This window comes from Ursus americanus, chromosome 21 (genome assembly GCF_024610735.1).
Source record: "Ursus americanus isolate L20-20 chromosome 21, mUrsAme1.1.p, whole genome shotgun sequence".
NCBI lineage: Eukaryota > Metazoa > Chordata > Mammalia > Carnivora > Ursidae > Ursus > Ursus americanus.
Window position 1 is genome coordinate 21,886,230 of NC_142147.1, and position 26,915 is coordinate 21,913,144.

A 26,915-nucleotide genomic window follows, 5' to 3' on the forward strand; every position below is an offset into this window, starting at 1 on the left:
TGTGTATCAACTGATAAGGGGATCAAATGTAGTTTTATCCATGCAATGAGCATTATTTCGCCATACAAGGAGATGGAAGTACTGGTACACACTACGACATTGATGAATCGATAAAACATTACGCTAAATAATGGGGCGGGGGATGAATTTGGACTAATAAGTATGAGGTTTCTTTTTAGGGTGATGGAAATGTTCTGGAATTTGATAGTGGTGCACAACACAGTGAATACACTAAAAACCCTTGAACATTTTAAAGTGGTGAATTTTAGGGGTGCCTGGGTGGCTCAGTCATTAAGCCTCTGCCTTCGGCTCAGGGCGTGATCCCGGCGTTCTGGGATTGAGCCCCGCATCAGGCTCCTCCACTGGGAGCCTGCTTCTTCCTCTCCCACTCCCCCTGCTTGTGTTCCCTCTCTTGCTGGCTATCTGTCAAATAAATAAAATCTTAAAAAAATAAAAATGAAAAAATAAAGTGGTGAATTTTATGTTGTGGATTACAGCTCAATAAAAAGGACACAGCTGGCTGAAGGGGGTCCCACTCATCAAATCTGGGGCAATTTGAGCATCAAAAAGAATGAGTTACTAGATTATAACACTCTGAATTTAAAAATTCACAGTGAAAACTATCACCCAAAAAGGGAGAGGGAAGAAAGCAAACTCCTCTTTATAAATGAATGCCAGCTAATAAATGCAGGAGGAATGACGGGATAAGAAAGTGACCATTTAAGACTCCTAATGAGGTAACGATTTAGGCAAGGATCATGAGTGGATGCTTATAACTGATGTGTAAAAGGTGGCTGAAGACCAAAATACTCAATAGTACCACCCACAATTTACTGGATAGATCTGAGGGACACCACCTTAACCCGAGAATCAAACCCAACATCACCAATACAGGGACAAGACAATGTGATGCATTAGCACATACACAACCTCACTTACGTATTCTTGCAAAAAGCATTTAACCTGAATCGAATCATGAGGAAACAATAAGACAAATCCAGAATGTGCGATTTTCTATAAGACAACTGACCTGGACTTGTCAAATATATTTAGGGGTAAAATGCCCTGATGTTTAAAACTTACTTTAAATGACTTAGGGAGGGAAAAGCCTGTGCATGCATGCGTCTGTGTGTGCACGTGAGAGAGAAAGAAATGGAGGGAAAGAGAAAGCAAATGTGGCAAAAATGTTAAAAACTGGTGAATCTATGTTAAAAAAAAAACCAACATGGGTATTCAATATACTTTCAACTTTTCTGTAGGTTTACAATTTTTCAAAATAAGTTGGGAGAAAATGTGTATAATAAATCAGTTTTAAAGAACAAAAATTTAACATGCTTAGTTAAATGTAATAAACAGAAACAACGTATCTCTAATACAATAAATGTGATTTTCTTGAACATATTTTACTGTTCCCCATTTAAACAGGTAAAAAACATTATGGTATAGTTGCTCTGAAATTCTTCTATGAAGCTTGAAGACTTCTGAATTAAATAAAAGCCCAATTCCGTGGATACAAAATTTATCTAAGAGGCAAGAAAATATGCTGGATAACTCAAAAACCCCACTGTACTGTACCTGCAGCTTAGAACTCCACATACCTCAAAATATGGCTTCAAGATGTTTCTTCTTTAACAGAATTTCTGTTAACTTTTAGTGAGAGAGGTATACAATTTTTTGCTACACGGTAGACAGGCCATATGACTAACAGACAATTCAATTTTTATCTCCAGTGAGATGATTTATCATAAAGAAAGTCACCAAAAATTGTAAGCAGTCTGGATTCGTGTTTATTGAAGCCAGTAATTAGAGACATCTTCTTTTCCAGCACTAGAAAGCAAGGTTCCACATGACTGCATAACTGCATCCGGTTAGAGCCACACCCCTGGACTAAGGCTGGTGGGGGAATAATCTGCAGTCCTAATTTTAAGTTAAAAATACCAATAAACTTAGTATAGAGACGACAGTGAACTTTCACTTACAGCATCAACATCGTTAAGGTCATGATGTACAGAGCAGTCACTTTCAACTTTGTTAAACTAATAAAACACGACAACGTCTTCAGTTTAAATAGTGATTTTTAAATGCCAATCAAAAAAAAAAAGTGCAAACAAAATTAAATAATTCTAGCAGCATACCCGTTGCATTTTTAGGAAAGACCAATTCATGGCCCTTATCGTGGCCACATCTTCAAGGTTGGGCATATTTCTTTGATTTTTCCATTTTATAGACAGACAGCAGATGTAACCACTATAATATATATAAATAGTCATAAAATTGTCTTTAACAGTCTACCATACAAGTGTATTCTGCAAATAAAATCAATTTTACTTTAAAAAGTAAAGGCTGTTTACTGTTCGGCCTTTGGTTCCACTGCTTGAAAACCTCAAAATAACAAAAAATATCTCCCCTCCTCCCACCCGCCCCCAAAAAGAACCCTACAGCTCCCCAAAGTTGGTAGACTTTGGCAACCACTGAGCACATGACATTACACGCACCAGTGTCTTCTGCTACTAGGAGCATCCACTTGTCATGAGAAACTAAAAGTGATCTCCAAGAAACCTTTCCTCACAAGACAGGTGTCTTAGCATGTCATCAGTTTTAGTACATTTTATATTGACACAAAAGTGCTCATCAGTTTAAATGACAAAAAAATGTTTTAAAGTAAAATTTTGCAGTAAAATTTGAAATCACACTGTATCCCCTGTAGGCATGTGCCTTTCCAATAATTCTTGTTTCTGAGGTCATTATTTTGTCCCCACCCCCACCCCAGCTGCTATAGAGAGAGGGATTAAGTGACCCCACCATCAGTGTGGCCACAGCTGTTGGGCACCTATTGGTCACTACACCACAGCTATCCTTATACAGTCAGTTACTGTCATTATCTGGACAATCTAGTAACTGGAAGCCACAATACATTTAAAAACAAAAACTAAATTTAAAAAGGGGTGAAAAAGTGTATTTTTAACAATTAAAACTGGCACAAAGAACATGTTTTTGTTTGTTGGAAAGGCAACTAAATACTCAGCTTTCTCCTTAACAGTGTTCAGACCTTTACAAAAAAGCAATTCAAGACAGTCTTAGAGTCTTGTCTTGTTATATAACACAGGATATTAAGTTATGCCCAGTACTAGGTTAGTGGTCAGTCAAATGTGGTATGTAAAAGTAATGACATTAGGGAAGTTATGCTCAGACACAGTACAACAAACTTCATATAAAAAAAGTAAACTCCACATAAGTGAACTGTGGTTTTTTTTCCCTTGGTTTGACAACAAATGTTTTATACATTAAATCAATGGTAGTGTTTGCATTCAAATGTTCTATGTCATGTATAAAATTAAAAGTGCCATTTCAAATCCACAGAAGTCATTTCCAGAATGGTGGTATGACATGACAATGTGTATGAATTTGCCCTAAAGGGAAATACTGAAACTCTTATTTCCATAAGAAAAAACAAAAAACAAAAAAACGCTACCTTTTATGAAAAACACAAACAAGAGAAATGTATCATTTCCATTTTCAATATAAAACATTCACACTTATTTGTCCATCTGATAGCACTGATCAGACCAGAGAGCTAGGACAAGACCCTTTTGCATCAATGGAACTCTGTGAAGGTTTCCACAGACCGTAAGGCAGGGATTGGTGCAAGCCAATTCATTAGAGTGCAATTACATTACAAACCTCCCTCAAACTTTCTGTAGCACATTGCATTATGGTAAAATGAGAGGTTGGTTACCCATTCTCTATTAGTAGGCCAGCCTGTGGTAGTATAAAAAAATTTTTTTTTAATTTAAAAAACAAAGCAGGAGCTATTTAGAAAACAAGTCAAAGTAAACTAATTGTAACTGCTGACTTTCAACACACCCCACAGTGACTGTCTGCCCTGATGGACATCCATGGAGCCCAGCACGTCCCACAAGGACATGGCCTGTGCCACACGTGTTTCTGAGGCAGCTGCCATCTTCCCCACCCCTGTGTCAGCTCCACCTGACTCAGGCACCCCCACATTCTACATATCTGTCATAAGTTAAAGATGCATTCAGAACAAGTCTAATTCCCATTTTCTTAGTGTTTAGTTTGGAAATGCTTTTGATTTTAAATCTTAAAAATGATTATTCGACTTTCTACTGACCACACAGTATTTACTCACACTGCTCATCTCCGCCTTCCTCATCTCCTTCGACATTCAGCTTCCCCACCATCACTTCTCTCATTCCTCCTTTCAGTCCTTCTCTTTCCTGGACTTGCTACTTAATCTGCTTCCCAAGAACAAGTGAATTCGCTAACACGCAACTGGTCAGACTAATCACCCTCTGATCAATGATTTCCTGGTCTCATGTACTCCACCCTGAAAGAAAGCAGGCCCTCTTTCTCTCATCTACCTTACCTTCCACAAGAAGCCCACTTGCTTCCCACGAGAGCCGCATGCCTGAGAGTCCAAGGGTTATCCTTAACAAAGGGGTCTGACACGTAACCTTCCTAAATGTGCATTTCATACTCGGACGAGTCAATGAAGTATTTTTTAAGTTCATCTCCCCTGCCCCAAAAAACTGATAGCATGTGCCATATCAGAAAAATCCTTGTCTTAGCAGATCAATATACATAGTTATTTGGTCATTTTACATATGCACTTTTTGAGGAGGATCAGGCTTCATTTTCTGTTGAAGAGTTTGTTACCATGGAGTCTGGCTTTCGAGTCATTCTATCCAGTTCTTCCTGAACATTTGTCAACACAGTCTTTTGCCCTTAAAAAAAAAAAAAAAAGGCAGCAGTGATGGGAAAAATTATTTTTCTGAAAGGAACATTTAATATTACACTGACTTCTGTAATCATTTGTGGTGATATCAACCTCAATAAGAATGAAAGCAAGTCTTTTTTCATCGCAATGATTATAAGAAGATACCCCAATTCAACCCTTCTTAATTCCAACCCAGGGAACACAGACCCCTGAATACATAACTGCCCCCTGTGTGGGCATGCCTTTGTGCCAAATATAAGGGCCTTTCTGAAAACATTCTCACCACCCAACTCCAACCCCATGCACTGTCATCACTGCCTTCTTAGAGGTGGTACGTGAGTTTCTTGTATACCGCAATCTACTTTCTGTGCCTCAGACAGGTGTTTAGGTTTTGTTTTTAATTACAACATTCTAACTCACATGGGTAGTCTAGAAACACTATGTTTCAATAAGAATTTAAGACTGAGGCCAAACATTTCAATACTGCACAAAGTCAGTGCTCATATTCTTTTGTTATCAAATGCTAACTGAGGCCTAAAAATGACCCTTATCTCCTATTAGGGGATACCAGCCCGGGGCCACCAGACCCGATTGGGAGTCTCCAAGAACTCAGGAGCCCCTGATGGCCTGGCTGACCTAAGGATGGAGTGATCTCCTGAGGACCTCGTTCCATCCAAAAACACCGATTAGGGAAAATACTGTATTAACATTCCTTATAGTCAATGGAAAAGTAAAAGCAAAACCCTTTTTAAAATGGCCTCAAGCTTGGGGTGCCTGGGTGGCTCAGTTGGTTAAGCATCTGCCTTCGGCTCGGGTCATGATCTCAGGGTCCTGGGACCGAGCCCCACAACAGGCTCCCTACTCAGCAGGGAGCCTGCTTCTCCCTCTCCCTCTGCCCCTCCCCCATGCTCATGTGCGCGTGCACGCATTCTCTCTCTCAAATAAATAAAATCTTTAAAAAAAATAACTGATTTCTTTTTTTTTTTTTTAAAGATTTTATTTATTTATTTGACAGAGATAGAGACAGCCAGCGAGAGAGGGAACACAAGCAGGGGGAGCGGGAGAGGAAGAAGCAGGCTCATAGCGGAGGAGCCTGATGTGGGGCTCGATCCCATAACGCTGGGACCACGCCCTGAGCCAAAGGAAGACGCTTAACCGCTGTGCCATCCAGGCGCCCCAAAATAACTGATTTCTTAAAAAAATAAAACGGCCTCAAGCTTCCTGGCAAAATGCGTAATTCCCAAGGAACTTGGCTCTTTTGTTTCAAAGGCCTCCAAGACAGACTCGCCCTACTGCCCACATGGAAGAACAGGAGGGTGGGCTGCCATAGACAGGAGTGTGTGTGACAAGTGGGGAGCTTCATAGAAGAGGAAAGGATGACCCTCCAGTGAGATAGGGAAGGTTCACAGACTCCAGCTCAAGACAAGACTAGGGACAGTGAACAAAAATCTTTATAAAGCCTCACAGAAAATTAAACATAATAAATAAAATGTCTATGTTACACTCTAGACCATGACCTCCCATGAATAGTTCCGACACCAGGGCCACATGTACAGTTAAAAATATACCTCAATTCACCCAAAAGTCAGTTCCTAAGAATCCAATGTTACATAAATCCCACCTTAAATGCGCCAAGGAAACCTGCATGCTAATAAGGTAATCCTATTGTAAAGTGTACTGCTCGGTATAAGGTAGGGATGTGCTACTTGCTTGGCTGTTCAGAACACAGAGCATCTGCACGTCAGGTGAAGGCAGATGCTCCTGTCCTTCCCCCCACCTCCAGTACTGCTCAACCACAAGGATCAGAGGTCTCCAAGGGCCCTTCAGTACCTGACTTCTTGGCTGTGCTCTGCACACCACCAGCACCAGGACTTCCAGGAGAACCTGTTTTTTTACTCAGCAGGCTGTTGAAGAAGCTGGCCAGCACACCTTCGCTTGCTGCATTATCTAAGGAAACATTTAGAAAAGTAGCATCACACCACTGCACAGAGGACTCACCACCACCACAAACGTAGTTCTCAGCCCGGAATTATCCTTTTGTGGCTGTCATCTTTCCCAGACAATGAGCACTTCACTTACTCTGATTTCTTATATACGGCCACTGCCAAGGATAATTACGTGTTAGCATGATTAAGTAAGTGCAAACCTGTTTACATTTTCCATCTGTTTGGGGACATAATATAACTCATGCTCCACAACATCCCCCTGTCCACAAGACAGTGTTTTTCAAAGATTCATAAGCCCTTAACACTCCAAAGATGCTGTGAAAAGCTCTCATTATGAATAAAAGATAATTATCACACATGCAAGGACTAAATAACATTTTGTTTTGCGAGTTTTACCGTAGCCAACATCTTTGGGTATTACTAAGTTACTGGGATAAGGGCTATTTAAACTATTAAGTAACTGAGCTTGACAGGAGAAGTGAAGGGGGAAGAAAATCCCACAATTCATAAATGGTAATCATATAAAAATGAGAAACAAAACCAAGGACTCAAAATACACACTTCATTGTATTTTACTTTATTTATTTTTAAAAGTAACCTCCACACCCAATGTGGGGCTCGAACTCATGACCCCAAGATCAAGAGTCACATGCTCTACCAACTGAGCCAGCGAGGTGCCTCTCAAAGAACACATTTTTTAAAATTTATTACTTATTTATTTAAGATTATTTATTTTTAAAAAATAAATTTAAATAAAATTTTATTTATTTGAGAGAGAGAGCGCACGCATGCATGCACAAGCAGGGGGAGCAGTAGGCAGAGGGAGAGGGAGAAGCAGGCTCCCCGCTGAGCAGGGAGCCTGATCCCAGGACCCTGGGATCATGACCTGAGCCAAAGGCAGACACTCAACCGACTGAGCCATCCAGACACCCTAAGATTTTTTATTTTTAAGTAATTTCCACACCCAACATGGGACTCAAACTCACAACCCTGAGATCAAGAGTCGCATGCTCCACCTACTGAGCCAGACAAGCGCCTCTCAAAATACAGATTTTAAAGTGACTTCTTGGGACGCCTGGGTGGCTCAGTCATTTAGGTGTCTGCCTTTGGCTCAGATCATGATCCCAGGGTCCTGCTGAGCGGGGAGTCTACTTTTCTCCCTCTCTCTCTCCCCCTCTGTCTCTCTCCGCTGCTCATGCTCTGTCTCTCTCTCAAGTAAATTAATAAAATCTTAAAAAAAAAAAAAAAGTGACTTACGTTGTATTGCTCTCTGAAGGAAGCCGCACAGCCTAACTGGGGTCTTACACAGAGCAAGATGCAAAGGCCACTGAGTCCAACAAAGGGACAGGCCTTAGTCCCTGCCCAACCGTGAGCCCCCTCCCTTTGAGCAAGGGAAAGGGGAAAGCAGCCCCTTATTGGGGGAAGAGAACAGCCCAGCTGCCATGAGTCTCCACCTTCCAAACCCAGCCACCCAGGCCCTTCAGGGCTCAGGCCTAAGACTAAACACTCTCCACAGAGACAGGATACGTACTTTTGATGTTTGGGTCCGGCTTCTTTACTGATGTGCCTGGGGAGGCACTAGGCACACTGGCTGGCCCTCCCCGGCCCTGAGTTCTTGGAGAGCCAGAGGGTCCTCTCGCAGGAGATTCCTAAGTCCAAAACCAGCCCAAGTTATACACAGGCATAAAAATAACAGGAAATACATATTCCAAAAATGAAGACATTCTCTGCAGGATATTTTTCAGTCTAGGGAGAAGGGTGAAGGACTGGGAGTTTGCTCTAGCTCAGTCTCTTTCTAGACCTTAGTTTCTCCTTAGAGAAGAGATATCAAGATAAGAAAGCCTGCTCACTCTATTTCCCAGAGATATATTCCTTCCTGCATTTCCTGAGTCCCTACTGTGTTCCTGGCCCTGGGCCTTCAGGGAAACCAAATTTCCTTGAAAATACAAAATCTCATACAAATATAAACTCTTAGAAATAATGCCGTAAAGTCTGATGACACCTACAACACTGGGCCTTGACCCCCTGTTTAGTTTAAGGTACTCACAGAGGCTCTCGTGGGCGTGGCTGGCTGTTTGGCAAGGAGTGACTGCAAAGAGACAGACACAGTGGCTATTAACCAAGGCCTGCAGAGTGTACTGAAGGTCTGTAGAAACACTTACTTCCCAGTGTTCCACTAGAGGGCGCCATTAACAACAACAAAGTCACAGATTTTATATTATGCATGCAAGAAATTTAAATTCAGCAATTTGGTATATGGTGAAAAAAATAATCCAAGTAATCAGTTTTGGAGCTAAGGAAGCAAGGAGAGCACAGAAAGGAGGACCGGCTGACAAAAGAACCATCAACACCCCAGCCTGCTGAGCTGCCTGCACCATGAGGCAGACCCGTGACTGGGTAGGAGACATGTCTAAGTCATAGCAAAACAGAAAGGTGAGAGTGGGTTTGCATTCCCAACTGTCAGCCTGGGGAAGTTACTCTCCCCACCTACAAAACGGATACGTCAGCTCACCCACTTTCATGCATAGGGCTGTGTGGGGCTATGTAAAATAACGGAAGTGAGGTCACGGCACTTGGTAAACTGTCAGCACAGGAGGTATTATGCCAGGAAACCTAATTTCCAGAGAGAAAGGTGACTTAAAATGATACTAAACCTCTCATTGCTGAGAAGCTGCAAGCATGCAGGGGATCACCTGAGGCAGATGGTATAACCCCTACTCTGTACCAATGCTAGAAATGGGAGGGAACAAGGAGACCTGGTTACAACCCCTTTAAACTGCTCTGATGCCCTCAACCTCACCCCAAGGGACTGGCATTTCATGCATGAGAAGGCCTCTGCTCTGGCCTCACTGGTTCTTCTTCTTCTTACCTGTTGCTTCATTAGGAACACCTGCTCATCCTCCGCTGCCAACTCTTTGTCATGGACCAGCTGTGAAGTGAGTGACATACTCATTTGTGGTCACAGACCAAGAACACCCAAACTAGTTTCAAAATTCTCGATGAAAGAATCTTGGGTTCGGGTCTCAATACGGGCCTGGGGAGAATCCCTGCTGCAACTGCACAATTATGTTTTTTCTAGCCTGGAACCAACTCTGTTCCAAGACTAGCCTTGACATGTGGCCAACTGACATTTTTAAGTCTGGCTGGTTCTAAACACCTCCCAGATCAGGCCTGCAGGTCAGAGGAGCACGGGGATCTCCCAACAGTTATCCAGAGGCAGTGGTGGCACTCTCAGGACTTAGTGGAAACTTTAGCCCAACTCCACGTGGGCACTCCATCACTCATGCCCCACCACCTGGAGCCATTTACTTAATACTAGACTTGAGCTGACCTTTTTTTTTCTTTTAAAGTCCCTTGGATTACTTTTTTTCTTCCCCTGAAAGTGGTTCAATATGTAAAATGTATTTCTTTACAGATTTCTTCTCTCATAAAAAACAAACCCCCAACAAAACACAAAACCTACAACTCAAAGCGAGGGACTTGGGTACCTTTCTCACAGGTGGTTTCACAATAAAATCTTCATATGCATCTTCTGCCTTCACAGTTGTGAAATTTTCATGTAAAATTGCTATTTTCTTTTCATTGTCCCAACCTGCAGGTCTAAAAGCAAGGAAATAGGGATGGATTTGCTTCTCCTGGGACTGCCTCACAGCACACTGTAGAGCACATTCCGAGTTAGAGAGGGCTCCTATGTGAGAGCCTTTCCCACAAGATCTGGTCTGTAGTTGCTGGGACTGGCTTGTAACTTGTGGCAGACAAGTCAAAATTTAGTGCTGGCATAACCCTCCAGCTTGACATTGCAGGTCCTGCTCCAGACTGAGCTCACGGGGAACAAGATCTAAGGAGCCAGAATGAGATCTTATTGACTACACATGCTGACCCACAGAAGTGTTCAGAGCTTTCACACGACTCCACCCAGAAAAGCAAGGATACAATGGGGCCTTATTCTGACAGAGTGGAGGATGCAGAGAATAGTACAGAGAACAGAGCTCAGGATGAGGCTGTTTGTCTTGGGCTTCAGTGTAGAGGAACTCTCTCTGAGAACTCCTCTGAAAACAGTTTTCTTATGGCCTGCTTCATTAATGTTACTGGCATGGGAAGATGTGGAGCAAAGGAGGGCACCACAACCTACACTCGCCTGAGCCCCAAACCAAAGGAACACAAGGAGTCCTTGAGGCTCCTACATGGGTCCTGCCCTGATTGATACCACTAAGCAGGATGGCACCCAGGTTCCATTAAGTTAAGCTGCAGTAGCCTACCTTCCCACCAGACTCTCCTAAAAGAGCAACTGTAAAATGCCCTGAACAACATACTTTTGAACTCTACAAACTTTAAAAAATGGCAACTGATTGTTCTCACAGGCCTCCCTTTCCCCACATAAGCCCTGCTTTACAGCTTTAGGACCCAGATGGCGTTCTTAGCCAGGGTACTCCATCTGAATGGTTTTGCTGACTTCACCAGCTCCCAAAGAGCTAAACTACCAACAGGATCAAAGATGCAAAGGGACAGGGTGTGATTAAGATACCACCAGGACCCAGGCAGCCTTCAGAAGCTGTGAGATGCTTCTTCTCTCCAGAATAGGAAAATCCCCAAAGCATCTTCCTCGGCTTCCTGTTCCTCAGGATCCCAAGCGATGCGGGCACTCACATACCACTCACTGAGCTTGTGTCCTTGGTGCTTGCCTGATTGCTCTGGAAAACAATTCTCTAAAAATCCATCCAAGCCTCTAGCTTTGCCATCTGTGAGTAGCCCGAATGAGGCTCTCCCTGAATGTTCAGGAAGCAACCTTACTTAGTCTCCAGAGCTCTAGGGTTTCACAACTTCAGCCTTCTCAGAAACTGTCCCTCCTGTCCCTCCATTCCTTCTGGCCTGCTTAGCACACACACATTCAGCCTTCAGCATCACCCCCTCTGCCCTCCCTGCCATACTGCCTCCACTACCCTATTACTGCCCAACCCCTACCCTCCAGTGCTGTGTGCAGGGACCACACCTTGTTTATTTCTGCATCCTTAGCATAGAACCTGGGCACATAGGAAGTGCTCAGTAGTTGCTAAAGGAACTCTAATTCCAAGTCGAGAGAATATCTAAGCCTACAAACAGTGATCTCCTAGCACAAGTCCTCTCAGAGGCCACACGGCTTCAACATTCATTCACGATCACACAAACTGGAGCAAACAGGTATCTAAATCTCTGCCCAAGACCATCAGCCCCATTAGCTCTCAAAATATGAAATGCCAAAAACACAGTAAGTATTCAGTATAGCTAAAGCCCATGCTGATAAGTACACCAATGAAGGTGCCTGCAATCTTCCCCTCCAATGGGCAGAGAAATCAAATGCTTCAATAGAAGATATCAGAGTCCCCAAAGCCCAATTCCCTACACTTCAACTCCCTCCTCCAGCCAGTATTCCATCAGAGCTGACAGTAAGTGGGAAAAATGGCTGGCTTAAGTTTTGGCACCTTGCTCTCAAAGAAGAAAGGCAGCACCCCCGACCTCACTCCACCTACTCCCCTTAGACTAAAGGTAGAATGGCAAGTAATCTGGAGAGGAGCTGGGTGTATCTATCCCCTGTGAGGTCCAGCTCAAGTGCTTCGCCCCAAGGCGGCAGAAAGCTGGCTGTGTATGACAGAGACAGAAGGCACCTTACTTGGAAGGATAAAATGTGAAGAGCAAATGTACTATAAAAAGAAGCATTTGAAATAACCTATAAGGAACTCACATAAAAACTGCATCCTTTTCCACAACTAAGGCAGGTGTGATAAAGTGGAAGCCATAAGTTTTATGAACAATGTACTTATACAACAAGTCAAGGTTTTTCTCCTCCTTCACTGATGTGTAAATCAAGGCTGCTCCATCTAATCAATCTGCTTAAGGAAAACAAATTCACTGCAGAAGGAGATAAAAGCAAACACATACAAGCATAATCCTCAAAGTACTATTCACAGGTGAATCAGTTTTTGATCGATACATTCATTATCAATAGAAAGTATTAAAACTTTTAAAACTAAAACGGTAATCATAACAGATGAACCATATCAAAAGCATAAAGCCTGTCAATGCTGGCAGATCACACGCACCTCATTTTTTAACATGTAGACTGCTACCTTTTGACCCATCAGGTCGGTTCCTAAGCAGTCAAGTTACTGGCCCTGAGGTTAGCCCAGAAAACACCCTCAGCATATCCAAGGTACACAGATTCATTCTTAGACAAATGTTCACATGGGATCCAGTTTAACATTAAGCCCATCTTTTATAAGAGATGGGTACCTAACATGTATCAGCACCCTCCACTGAGGTGGACAAGATAAAAGGCCCAGAGGAAGTGGTAGGAACCTATCCCTAACCCCCATATGCCAGGGTATGGGACCACAGCACCAACTGCTATTGTATTTTTACAGAAATAAGACTCAAAAGACTGCTGACACAGTATCTCTTGCATGGACAGCACAAAACAAACATATGGGAAAAACTCTGTGGCATCTAAAATAATCTTGTGTTGGGTAATTAACTTTTTCTGCAAAAAAGTAAAGTTTAAGAAAACTTCCAAGATACAATAAAAGTAGTTTGGTAATGAGACTATCCATATCGGCTTTCTTCTTAATATGAAAGCCTTATCAAATGTACAGCATTAAAAATACAAAGTGATGAAAGACAGACACAAATTATTAAGTCTCATATTCCAATACAGTAAAACACAAAACTAGTAAAAAGATGTATACAATTTCTCCATGGCAGAAGACTGTTCTGGATTCAGGAAGTACTTTAGCTTTTTGAAGACGCCCCATCTGGAGAGAAGCCTGGATTAGCACTGTGCTCTGGGGAGCCTGTGCTCTTACGCCCTGACACAGCATTCCAAGGATACACTGGAGACAGAACCTCCGTAGGTGTGACTGGATAAAGTCAAAGTGCTCGTCCCTGTAATCATGCTCCTTCTCTAGGACACTCACTGCATCACACTGCAGGGAAGACAGAAAGAGAAAGGAGTCATCTTTTTGCTTCTCTCCCTGCTGAGGATGGGCACAGCACCTTCTTTAGAAATAAAGTATCATCGTTCCAAAGAAGAAAGCCGTAGCCAAAGGTCTAAGCAATAATTACACAAGAGTCAAAAACAACTGGAGATTTTTCTTTCACCCTGGGCCACAGTTTCCAGAGCTATAAAGTGGGAATAGAACAGTCTGATCACCTCACAACTGTTCTAAGAACCATACATAGTCACATCAGAAAGCAGGCTGGTGGGACATGGCTGTGCACTGCACACTCCACAGGACTTCTGTCTCACAGAATATAATGTGAACGGCTCTCTGTGGTTGAGAATAAAGTGCTCTTGAAACCCAAAATGTTGTGTGTGTTTTAAGTCCATTTATTTTTTTAAGTAATCTCTACACACAAGGTGGGGCTCAAACTCAACGACCTGAGATCAAGAGTCCTACGCTCTTCTGACTGAGCCAGCCAGGCATCCAAAAACCCAAAATGTTTTTAAAGCTACTTTTTTCCTTTTGTAAGAGAAACATCTTATATCTCTCTGACTGAACTTAATTTTCATTCCCACATCATCATACTACAGGGTAGAAGAAACTGAAACTTTGAGTTTCCTTCCTTCTTTTTCTACTGAGTGTTGTGTTCTTTTCTGAAAGTCATCTCAAATCCAACAGATTTTGAGACCAAAACCCTGAAGAATTCTGCTCTTCTACATTATTTTTTACCATCAGCTTGGGCTAGACCAACTGGTTCACAGAGCCTTAAGAAAACTGCTTTTAGTTCTACGTTTGAATCACTCAATAAAGTTGACAGTGCTTCATGGAGAGATTAACTCAAACTATGAACAAACTGAGTGATGTCATGTTTCCAGCAGCAACATTAAATGACAATATTCTCCAGCCTGACCTATTCAATGTACCTTAATGAATCCCAAATTCATACAACTCTCCCACAGGAAGACACACAAGTAAAGCTCCTTAGTTTCTTTCACATGGTGATTGTACACTGGCCAAACCCAGCCAGATTTACAATTCCCTGGCACATACCTTTGTGCACACCACCAACACTGGGATTCCCAGGTTATGAGTCAGCATACTGTCACCAAGAGGCAAGGCAACATTTTCTTCATCAGGACCTGCAGTCAAAGGTCCTCTTCTCTGTGGGGAACCTTGACAACCTTCTTCAGGCTCAACATAGTCTTGAAAATCTTTCACAACTACAGGTGTAAAAAGGAAAAGAAAATCACACACAAATAAAAAATGCACACGCCAGTTTCAGAAAACCAAAAAAGGCAGTAATAAGCACAAAACATAAAGAGTTATGACAAACTTCCCAACTCTATCTACTGCAATATTAGGGATTTAAAGGTAGTGATGCAAAAAAATGCCAATTCTGATATTTCCAGTCTGAGCACTATAACTTCCGAGCAGCAAAGACATACCCCTGGACATTTTTTAACTATATCCAACTCTTAAAAAGGTTTTAATTTTTTTTTCAAGATTTTTATTTTTAAGTAATCTCTATACCCAATGTGGGGCTTGAGCCCACAACTCCGAGATCAAGAGTTGCAGGCTCTACCAACTGAACCAGCCAGGTGCCCCTTAAACAGGTTTTAAAAACTTCTAAGATTTTAATCCTTTCTATTATGAAAAAAGCCACATTTCTTATATACCTAATATTTTTAAAAAATGAGACTAGTAAAATCATCTGAATTCCACAAGAACATGCGGTTTCTATACAGCTAACATATGTCTGCACTAAGGAGCGAGGCTGGGCTTGGCCAGCCCATCCACATCTCTTCATCATCCTCACTCTTGTGGACTCAGTCTCATCTTTAGGAGATCCTGAGACACTGTGCAGTGCTGATGACCTGTTCCTGCCTAACACACGAAGGAGTCAGCAGTATAATGTCCACTTCTTGGCGCACACAGTCACTACTTCAGGCCAAGAGTGCAATCCCACGGGAGGGCCTTCAAGCTGAGAATGGTCCATGGTCCTGGTTAAGCTTAAGTGAACACAAAGCTCACGGACCCATACCTCTTCATGGATACTTCAAGGCTTACTTATCAGGCCAGAAAACAAGGATATGATAATTAAAGCTACTTTGAGCTAGAGCAGCAAACATGCAGCTCTATACCCTTCTACATCCAATAGGACAAAAGGACCAAAATGCATTTTAACCTCATCCACAACATGCTCATTAAGAAAATGCAAATAAATGGATTAAAGGGAACCAACAGAATGGTGCTACATACTCCTCTTCATCCACAGAACAGGTTTCAAACATTTTTTTTAAGAGAAGCAGGGGCGAGGGGCAAAGGGAGAGGGAAAGAATCTTTTTTTTTTTTTTTTTAACATTTTAGTTCTTTGTCAGAGAGAGAGAACGCATGCATGAGCACAAGCAGAGGGAGCAGCAGGCAGAGGGGGAAGCAGGCTCCCTGCTGGGACTCAATCCCAGGAACCTGGGATCATCCCCTCCCTGAGCCAAAGGCAGACGCTTACCCGACTGAGCCACCCAGGTGTCCCACAATTTCTCTTTATTAAGCTCATTCATATAATTTCGTTGTCAATATAAACACTCAAGAGACCTTTACTGCATTAAAAAAACAACAAAAAGGGTTTTCTGATGAACTTAGCATGGCTGTTGAAGGATTTTGAAGAAATCAAAGTTCTCAAATTTTCTCCTTGAAAGCATTTTAACAAATCTTCAAATCAATGGAAACTACAATGGCTTAAGTCTGGTTAATACCTATCACTGCCGAACACCACATGAGGCACTCAACCAGGAATTCCAAAATAGTGAGCATGGCAGAGCCTAGAGAAAGTTATAGGTGAGCTAAGTGGCTATGGGAAGAGAGGCAGGGGTGGAGCAGCTCCAACGGTGACCTCCAGGAAACTCCATCACCCAGTGCACTGCATGAACTGCTATATTCTACATATGCCAGGATGTAAAAATAGCTGGGAAGCCCGGGGTTAGACTAGTCACTCTCTAAAGGAATGACTTAATTATGGCTATCCAGCAACTGTAGGAAACGCATGTGTTTTTAATAACTCAGCATTTTAGATGGGGGCGCCTGGGTGGCTCAGTCGTTAAGCGTCTGCCTTCGGCCCAGGGCGTGATCCTGGAGTTCTGGGATCGAGCCCCACGTCAGGCTCCTCCGCTGGGAGCCTGCTTCTTCCTCTCCCACTCCCCCTGCTTGTGTTCCCTCTCTCGCTGGCTGTCTCTCTCTGTCAAATAAATAAATAAAAATCTTTAAAAAAAAAAAAAAAACTCAGCATTTTAGAAAATAAGTTGGAAGGCAGAATAAGTGTTCATAACATATAGGTTGGTGAAAAAGGAGGATAAAAACATGACCATGTAATTCAGATAAAAAAATAAAAGGAAAAAAGCATTTCCCTTAGGGTGCACACATACCACAGTATTAACAATTTCTCTCCAATGGTGGAATGGACAATATTTCATAGTCCACCCCAGGGGCCCCCTTTAGCGAGTGGGTAGGGGAAGATCAGAGTACTCTACCCTAGCTGCTGCCTCTCTCTCTCATCTTTTCCCTCCTACCTCACTGATCACCCACTGGTTCCAGTCCTGAAAAGATCCCACAGACAGCACCTCATTTTTTTCTCTATTTGATAAGCAAGGGAAGTCCCAGACATAAAGCAGGGAAGACTAACCTACACAAGCACCACCTTCTAGCAGCTCTGGGGTTGCTCTGCCCTCCCCCGTCACTGCCAGCCACACAGCTGCCACAGATTCAGGAGCCCTGGGGAAACAAATCCGGAAAGAGTGGCGTGTCGTGGAGCAGCATTCCAAACTCAGCAGACTGGAGACTGGTGTTGTACTGGAAGTAGGCTGGGTGACAGCCCTTCACTCATTTAATACAATACCTAGAGTCCAATTGATGGGCCAAGTGGGAGTCTCATGAGCAAGAAGATGGCTGACTGCTTTATGAAAATGCAACCTAAAGCCAGCACTAACAAAGGCACGCCTTCAATATGCAACACAAAGGCATGACTACCATCCAAACATCTCAGAGGAAGGGCAGTGAAAACAACAGAGGCCTTCAGAAGGTTAACCAGAGTCATGAGACATGGATGTGGTTGCAGCAACTGCTAGTTCCCCTCCTGTGTCCTCTCTTCTCTTCCTCCTTGTAAGCAAACCCAACCCCGATACACAGAACACGCGGCCATACAGAACTACATTTCCCAGCCTCCTTAGGAAGACAATAGGCACGCTGCCTTCAGTCCCTCTTTCCTCTTCTTCCATGGGCTGTCTGGAACACGGATGTGAGGACTACAGCTCTAGTTGTCCAGAGGAAGAGAACCACACCCTAAAGATGACAAAACAATAAGCAGAAGGAACCAGGGTCTTTGACCTGCCTTCCCAGAGCTGCTTTTCAGGCTGGAATTGCCTACCTCTGGATTTCATTTACAGGACAGAGAAATCAACTTCAGTCTTGTTTAAACCACTGTTATTTTGGGTTTTGTGTCACAAGCAGCTGAATCTAATCCTAAGTGACAGACATCAATGACTAAGCACAAAATAAATTCAATAGTTCACGGGAACACAAAGTTCCAGGAGTAGGCATCTTGTCTGCTGTGCGCATCTCCGATGCCTAGAACAGACCCAGTATAAGACAGACACTTTCCCTATGTGGGAAAGAACAATATCCTTGGCTTGATCTTTCTTTTTTTTCTGTTTTAAAAATCTTCACAAGGTTGTAACACTAAGAAAACAGATTCAGAGACTGAAATCTCCAAGGCATTAACCCATTAATCTGGGTAAGATGCTAAATGGGCAGTGAAAGACAAACCGCTCTTCAGCCTCAGAACTATTCTAAGGAGTTGTCTTTAAGGTCTCTGTTCCAGGGGAAAAAGAGGCATTATCTAGAAATGTCAGTGGTTGAAGATAGACGAGCTGAGCTGCATAACAACCACGGTAGCACACAGGAGGGTGAGCCGGGAAACAAACACGCATGAGGCAAACCAAAGAATTAGATGTTAAACTCCCTGTTTTAGCTAATGTGGGACAGGAGCAAGAGGAATTTATGAAAGGAAGACACACAACAAGAGTTCTGATTTAGAGAGCACATCAAAATTTCTGAACCCGTCTGCCAGTAAGTGTGAAGATCCCATGTGCCATGCCCTAGAAGCCCTTATTAATTCACTAAAGGGAATGATGTCATCCTGTGGCAAAAAGCCAGGCTGAGCCCAGCCTGCCCTGGCCAAGACTGCTGCTGCTGCTGCACACAGCCACAGCCTCAACCCCTGCCCCTCCCATTTCCCTGGCAAGTGGACAGAAGCTGATGTAAGTGCACAGAAGCAAGGGAAAGGAAAAATAAGCTTCTGAATCACAATAAGGAAAAACAAAACAAAACAAACTTTGTTTAATTTGAAAGTTCTCTGTTGTCAAAAGGACTTGGGTGTCCTTAGTCTCAAAATAGCCTTTCATTTTAATAACAACAAAAAAAAATGACCTTCCTATTTGTAACTAAAATCATACTTGCTGGATTCCAAAATGAACTAAGATAGAAGCTGAAAGATTTGTCTTTTGTAGGGCTTCCTTTAAACCTGTCAATAAGAGAGTCCAAGGGGCCTCAATGGAATCCCAGGTTAATGGACTCAAGCTGCAGATTCCACAGTAAGTCTCCACAACCACTGATGCTAACTCGGCAGCCAAAGTTAACACAAAAGTGAAAAGACCCACAGAACTGATCCAAATTTGAGGGATGAGGAAAGAACCCTTATTTTAAAAGAGAACCAACGAAGATAATAAGGAATATGGATTCGCTTACTTTCTTCAACTGTGATGCTTGAGAGAAACACTGCTTTAGATACTTTTTGACTAATGAATTTACAAGAGAAACTCTGAAATAAATGGTGCAAACAAAACCACATATTCTGTAAGGGAAGCTTTGTAACCTTTTGACACTGTGAAAAGGAACGTGGCTTGAACCATCCAAAGACACTAGTGAATTTTCCAATTAAGAAAATCCTATTTTAGGGGCGCCTGGGGGGCTCAGTCGTTAAGCATCTGCCTTCGGCTCAGGGCATCATCCCGGCGTTCTGGGATCGAGCCCCACATCAGGCTCCTCTGCTAGGAGCCTGCTTCTTCCTCTCTCACTCCCCCTGCTTGTGTTCCCTCTCTCTCGCTGGCTGTCTCTCTGTCAAAAAAATAAATAAAATCTTAAAAAAAAAAAAAGAAAAAAGAAAATCCTATTTTACTTACACTTCCGTTCCAGCTCCCTCATTTCTTCTGGTGGAATTTTCATTTTATCAATGTGCTCACGTAAAACACTAGCCCATTTCTGTAGAGATTCCATCACGGTCCAAGGTCTAGACATGTCTGCAACAAAAATGACCAGGGTCTCCGGCAAGGATTCAGCAGAAACTGCAAACTTCAGCAAGCCTTTGTGGTATAGGTCTCCATCCAGAATCCACACATTGCAGCGTGTGTGATCTAAAAGAAGTAGTAAAGCTAAGTTACTATCTGACAATAACCATCAGCACAGCTGAAAAAAAGCCACATCAAGAAGAACTTGAGAAGGGGTGCCTGGGTGGCTCAGTTGTTAAGCGTCTGCCTTTGGCTCAGGGCATGATCCTAGGGTCCTGGGATTGAGCCCGACATCGGGCTCCATGCTCTGCAGGGAGCCTGCTTCTTCCTCTCCACTCCCCCTGCTTGTGTTCCCTCTCTTGCTGGCTGGCTGGCTGTCTCTCTCGCTCTCTGTCAAATAAATAAATAAATAAAATCTTTAAAAAAAAAAAAAAAAAAAAAGAACTTGAGGAGTGCCTGGGTGGCTCAGGTTAAGCATCTGCCCTCGGCTCAGGTCATGATCTCGGGGTCCTGAGATCCAGCCCTGCATCAGGGTGTCAGGCTCCCTGCTTAGTGGGTTCTGCTTTTTCCTCTCCCTCTACCCTTCCCCCATTCCGCCACTCTTGTGTGCTGTCAAATAAATAAATAAAATCTTAAAAAAAAAAAAAAAAAAGAACCTGAAGGTGACAACCATAGAATTTCAGACAAAACACAAAAAGAAATCCTCTTCGGGAAAGAGCTCAAGTGCTCAGTGAGAAGTAACCCTTGATCAAGGTGTCTAGCGAACTTTCTACACTTTAGAAAATTTTAATTACCATAATATATAATATCCACATTTAAAGAGATTCCAGCAATGTCTGAGGAATAAAAAGGCCATTTTAGCTTTCTATAAGAATCAAAAGATACATACATATAAAAGCTAAAATGTTCACTGGTCAACTGCACCATAGTCTACCTAATCCATTCTCCTCAGATATCAGCAATCTGTGGGGCAGCAAGCTGTGCCGCAGAGCCTGTGGTTAAACAAGCTCTTCTTGTCAGGCACACTAAGCAGGGAGTTCATACACTACAAAGGCTGCCAAAGAGACAGGACCTTTGTGTTTAAATGCCAAGATAAAATCATTACATATGCAAATTGAGGTATGAATTATTGGATGCCTGGTGATATTAAGGAATTAGTTATTTTTGGTATAATGAGAACAAAGTTATATTTTTAAAAATCGTTATCTTTTAGGGGCTCCTGGGTGGCTCAATCAGTTAAGCATCTGCCTTCGGCTCAGGTCATGATCCCAGGGTCCCTGCTCGTGCTCTCACACATTCTCAAATGAATAAAAAAACTTTAAAAAAAATCCTTATCTTTTAAACATACATATGGAAGTATTTGCAAATGAAATGACATAACGTCCGAAATTTGCTTCAACATAATCCATGTGGAGTGAAAGGAGAAGCAAGTGAGACAACAGTTGAAATAAAACTGCTGAAGAACTGTTTAAGGTAACTGTTTAAGGCAAATTAACACATACATTGGGGTTCATGATCCTAAGTCTATGTTGTACCTATTTTTAAAGGTTTTCCGTAATAAAAAGTTAAACACACACAAATGTGCAACTACTGACATTTAATGAAGCACATAGTTCCAAAATCATACCTGGATGATCAAACCACAGAAGATAATTCTCCGCAATGATAACCTATTTAAAAAAGTTTTTAGGTATCATTTTTGACAAATATTTTTCTTACAAAAGTGCCTTGAAGGAGAACTCCTACAATCAAAAGTATCATTTCACTAACTTCTTTCCCAACAAATTCCAAAATACACTCTAAAAACCTATCTTCCATTAGTTATCCTTTTTTGTGTAATCGATTCATTAAATTACATGCTGTTAAAATTGTATATTCACGACTTTATTTCAACAGTCTAATAAGGTATCCGCATCTAACTAAACTTTCAAAATTCTAATACATTTTAGACAGTGGTTTTGGTTGGGTTCTGTGGATGTCTTCAAAGATACTGCTCTGTACCTGAAGCCCAATGATTTTAATGCCTTCCCCGCAGCAGGCGTGGTTCCTTTCTTCGGCTTCTCTTCCCACTGCCCACTACACATAATCACCCATGTGCATGGAGATCACACACACCACATGTGATGTTAAACAGATGCCCACAACCCTGGACGCAGTGGTTCTTTGAGGTGTCGTGCCCCACCACAAACCAGGGACAAGACAGGGACCATTTTCTCTACCTGTGTGATTGTCTGCAAAATGTGTCATTTATAATCCACTCATATTACACAACAAAAAAGACTATTCCTGAAAGATGTATAACTAACCACTTACTTGTAAGGGCAACTTCTCCATCAAAAAAAGACCTGCAAGTAGGTGGCCTAAAAATGCAGAGACCAGGAAATTTTTAAGGCAATCTTAAGGAAGCTGAAATAAATGTTAATGTGTTCTTCAACTCAAAGGCAAGGGAGTATGGTTAATATGATGCTTTGGCATGATATATGCTTATGCCATGTTGATGTAAGCAAATTCACAGAATATCTACACCAGGTTTTGTACTTTCAAAAGGGTACAAGAGCTACCACTGTGTCATATGCCACCTCTCATTCTGTGAACCTACAAAATAGGTATTGTTACCCAATTCTACAAATACGGAAACTGAGGTGTGAAGGGCTTAGGTCAGTCACAGCTAGTGATTACGGAAGCAAGACTCTGAACCAGTTCTGGTGGCTCTAAAACCCAAGTGCTTTCCACAATAACCACGCTGCCCAACAAAAACAGGATGCAAAAGACTCAGATAACATGAAGCCCTCCAAGCCTGGCCCAGTGGCCCCTTAGTCCCAGACTTACCCACACTGATGCTAGTGGGCCCAGCTGGGCATCTGAATGCCTGTCCTCCTTACCCAAGAAGAGCCCTCAGCACCAGGCCTACCTCCTGCCTTTCTTTCATAACATCCAGGCAATGTTCGGCATGGCAAAGGAAGCAAGTCTCTGGGGTTCTAAAATGATCATTCAGTTAACATTAACATAATGCATGTCTCCAAGGTTTAGTAAGAGACCCTTATCCAGGACTTCTATTAAATAACTCTTGGAGATCAAAGATTATATTGCTAGAAAGGACATGGGTCCATCTTCTTCACTTTAGCAATAAGGAAATGGGGAACCAGAAGTGGTGTGATTTGCTCCCTTATATAATGGGTAAAGGCAAATATAAGGTAATCTAACACAGATATTTCACCCTTAGGCTACACAGATAACCTTCTTACAAATGAAAAGATCAAGGCACCAATGATTATTTGTTTTAGAGCCATTCATAAAGCTTAAAAGTTTATAAAAGAGGCATCACTGAGTAGTGGTAACCAAAAACGACTACTCCAATCCAACTTATAATTATACCTACAAGAAAGAACTTTTAAGTAATATCTAATCTTGATAAGAGTGCTTATCATGTACTTTTAATATTCCCATCTACTCTCCAGGTAGAAACTATTACTAATCATATTCTAGAGATAAGGAATTAAGAGAGAACATCATCACCTCCAAGCCTCTATTTCCTCCACTGAAAGAAACACAGGAAATTAGCATTTCTACAACGTCACAAAAAGACTCAGAAAACTCTACTGTGAATATCTACTAAGCTGTTATTCTCTGAATCATACCAATTTCAGATTCTCCACTAGGATGTGGCGGAATAACAATGTGCCCAAATCAATCTGCCAAGGATTTCTCTCATAGAAAAGTCCAAAGTGTTTATGTATTTATTTTTTCCACAGCTTTTAAGAACATCTTTCTTACTACCTTTATGTGCATTTGCAACTTTACCATCAATATCTCCTTTCAACTGGGGGCTACCCAAAGCAATAGCTAACAGTCCCAATTCCCCATTTTTATTAACATACTCTAAAAAGGAAAAGTGGGTAGGGGCGCCTAGCTGGCTCAGTCAAAAGAACATGCGACTCTTGATCTTAGGGCCGTGAACTTGAGCCCCGTGATGGATGTAGAGATTACTTAAATAAATAAACTTTAAAAAAAAGTGGGTAAAGTCCTGCAAAGACATACGCTTCATCTGTTCCCCTGTGACTAACTCTCTTGGAACTAAACAGAAAATTGAGAATAACTAGACACACTGCAGGTGCCACAAACATGGAGTCTGAGACATGCATATACCCCTCACCATGGATCAATGTTTTACTTACCATCCCGGTCCTCATCATGGACGCTGAGGTAGAGATACTCTAGGCCTCTTCCTTTTTTGCCATGCTCAGCTCCTTGAAGTTTAGTCATGAGGGTTGTTTTCCCAGAGCCATCCTCACCTACAAACGATATACGTAAGGAGGCAAAGAGTGCCATTTATTCTAGGCAAGGGCGGAGAGTCTTGACACTTACACAAGTGACAACTAAAAATTTCACGCAAAGCCTGCTGCTGAGGTCTCACCTGCATTCATCATAAACAAAGCAAGCTTTGCTGTAAGAGTGGTTGGGGGGATGGTGATAAAGGTAGCAAATTCCAAGCTCTAAAATGATATTCTACTGCAGTCATCCTTACTTCACAAGGGAAGGAATAATGCAGGTCCACAGGCCCTACCTACAATTTATAAGACATGCATTTAGAGAAGTGAAAGTAAAAAGTGGAGTCAGTTTCTCACAAAATAAACTTTTACTACAAGAAAAGCAAGAAATCTTCAAAATATAATTAACCTTTAAGCCCAGAAACTTTGAACTAAAAAAAGTCTGATCCTGTCTCATAATCATGAAGAACAGAAGCTATTATTCACTTTTGATGTCAGTACCTCTCTTTTATAAGCATCCTGAAGGCTAGGAAACTGATGAAAATAATTACAGACCTGAGCAAAACTCTAAAGCACAGTCTCAGTAATTATCAAGCGCCTCCTCATCCCCCCCCAAACTAACCACCCCCACCCCCGAAAAAGAAACCTTAAACATTAACACAAACCACCACCCAGATACATTACTAGGCACCCCTAGGATTTAATAATATGGAATTACAGGACATGAGAATTGAGAGGCATTCCACAGATCAAAGGCCTCCTCTCCATCCCCAACGCCACTACTGCATTCAGATACTCCACATCCCATCTGGGCCATGGTGAACACTTGTCAGCCTGACTTCAATACCTGCTCATTTTTGCCACCTGCAACTCTGCTGCCAGATTCCCTTTCTAAAATACAGATCTGGTGACCTTAATGCCCCACTTCATGAAGATCACTAAAGGTCCTCTATTACCTTCTGTAGTGATCATCACCTAAAGACTATAAACTTTCCTCAAAAACACTGGGAAAACGACCCTAACAGCTATTGCAGGAGGATTAGGGGATGGAGGGGGAACAAAAGGCCCTTGAGATTCAGGGGTCTCCAGGAAAAAGCATCAACTCTTCAGTCTTTCACAATCTGCCCCAACTTACTTCATCCATCACCTTCCATGAGGAGCTTCTGGCAGTTTCTAAACCCGCACACCTTCCTATCACCTCTATGTTCCTGCAAACACTAACCCTCTGTGCCCCTGCATGTTAACACTTAGCCTTCAAAACATCTGACCCCAAAATTTCCCTCCCACAAAACATCAAGCAATGTGATGCTCCCACAATAATCCTGCCATGTAAGCATGGTGTAGCACAATTACCAACATATCAGTCTCTCATTAGCCTGAGATTCTTCTGCAATGTCTGAAGGATGTCTGTGCTGTCTCTGTGCCCAGCCTACAGGAACGACTCAACAAATGGGTTCTCTGGATGAATGAACCTGATCAAACTCCCTCACTTGTAGAAGGAACTGAAATCAGACACACTAAGAGACCTGACGCAGGTAACCCAGCAGTGAGGGCTGGAATAATGCAGGAAAAGTCCCTAGTAAGGACTCCAAGACCTACTGTCCTTTGCAGAGTCTCCGCGACTGCGCACTGCTAATGAAGATGAAGGAATGGGCCCGGTGTCATCTCTAAACCTGACCCCAAGTCATCTCGTTCCCCCACCTCCTTCACCTAACCTTCCCATATTCTCTCTCTCACACACACACACACACACACACACCCACCCACCCACAACCGCAATTTGGTGAACTTCTAAGCTACGAGCGCAGAGAATCACGGACATTTAAAACGAGGTTGATGTTGCGGCCAAATGACTAAGGAATGTGCCGACAACTCCAGCATCACTGGACTCTCCAAAAGAGATATCCCAACCTCAGGCACGGTGGACTTGGCCACTCTCCGGCTGTCCAGCCAGGATCTCCAGCCCTCCTGGGCGAGGCAGGCTGCGGGCAAGCGGCAGGGAGAGAGAAGCTGGGACCTGTGAGAGGAGCGCCCGTCTCGCCCACCCCAGCTCCCCGGGCAACGCCCCGCCTCCGGCGCTCACCGAAGACCAGGATGTTCTTGCCGGACGGCAGCTTGGACCTGGCGCGGGTGGACACTTCGCTCAGGATCGAGGACCTGTGGGGATAACAGCGAAGCGGTCAGCCCCGGGACTAGTCTGGACCCGACCGGACCTACGCTGCCCGCGACAGCCGATAACACTGCCCGACGGTCCAGCCCAGTCCGGCCGGTTCCCCGCCCGGCCGCGCCCTCCCCGACCCAGACGACTCAGCCCGGGCGCCTCGCGGTCTTACCAAAGGCTCTGGCCCTCTTCCTCCTCACTGGTTAGGTCGCCGGCAGCCGCTACGGCGGGCCCGTTGGGGCCCAGCAGCAGCTTCTTCTCCACCCCAACCGGCGCCATCTTGCCAACTGCAGCCACAAAGAGGGCCCTCCCCCGGGCCCGCCGAGGACCCGCGAGGACCCTGGCCGGGTCGCCCGCCGCCCGCCGCTCCACACCTCACGCCACCCGCCCTGCAGGGTCCACGCCGCCCGCCGCACTCCGCCGGGCCCACGATGTCCGCGAGCTCCCACAGGGTCGTGAGGCCGCCGCGGTGGTGGAAGGTGGGCGGCGGTCA

General features: G+C 43.2%; 1 protein-coding gene across 1 annotated transcript; it reads right to left on the bottom strand.

The window, feature by feature from the left end:
- Window positions 1–1,764: 1,764 nt before the first annotated feature.
- On the bottom strand, window positions 1,765–26,750 carry DYNC1LI2 (dynein cytoplasmic 1 light intermediate chain 2). Its single transcript, XM_045814939.2, has 13 exons — window positions 26,595–26,750; window positions 26,345–26,418; window positions 24,169–24,285; window positions 19,889–20,119; window positions 14,709–14,878; window positions 13,547–13,640; window positions 12,404–12,539; window positions 10,173–10,284; window positions 9,554–9,613; window positions 8,732–8,773; window positions 8,216–8,333; window positions 6,569–6,685; window positions 1,765–4,745 (listed from the first exon to the last, which is right to left on the bottom strand). Exons 1-13 carry the CDS (start codon window positions 26,699–26,701, stop codon window positions 4,645–4,647), a joined length of 1,479 nt encoding a protein of 492 aa, XP_045670895.1. The 5' UTR covers window positions 26,702–26,750; the 3' UTR covers window positions 1,765–4,644.
- Window positions 26,751–26,915: the final 165 nt, after the last annotated feature.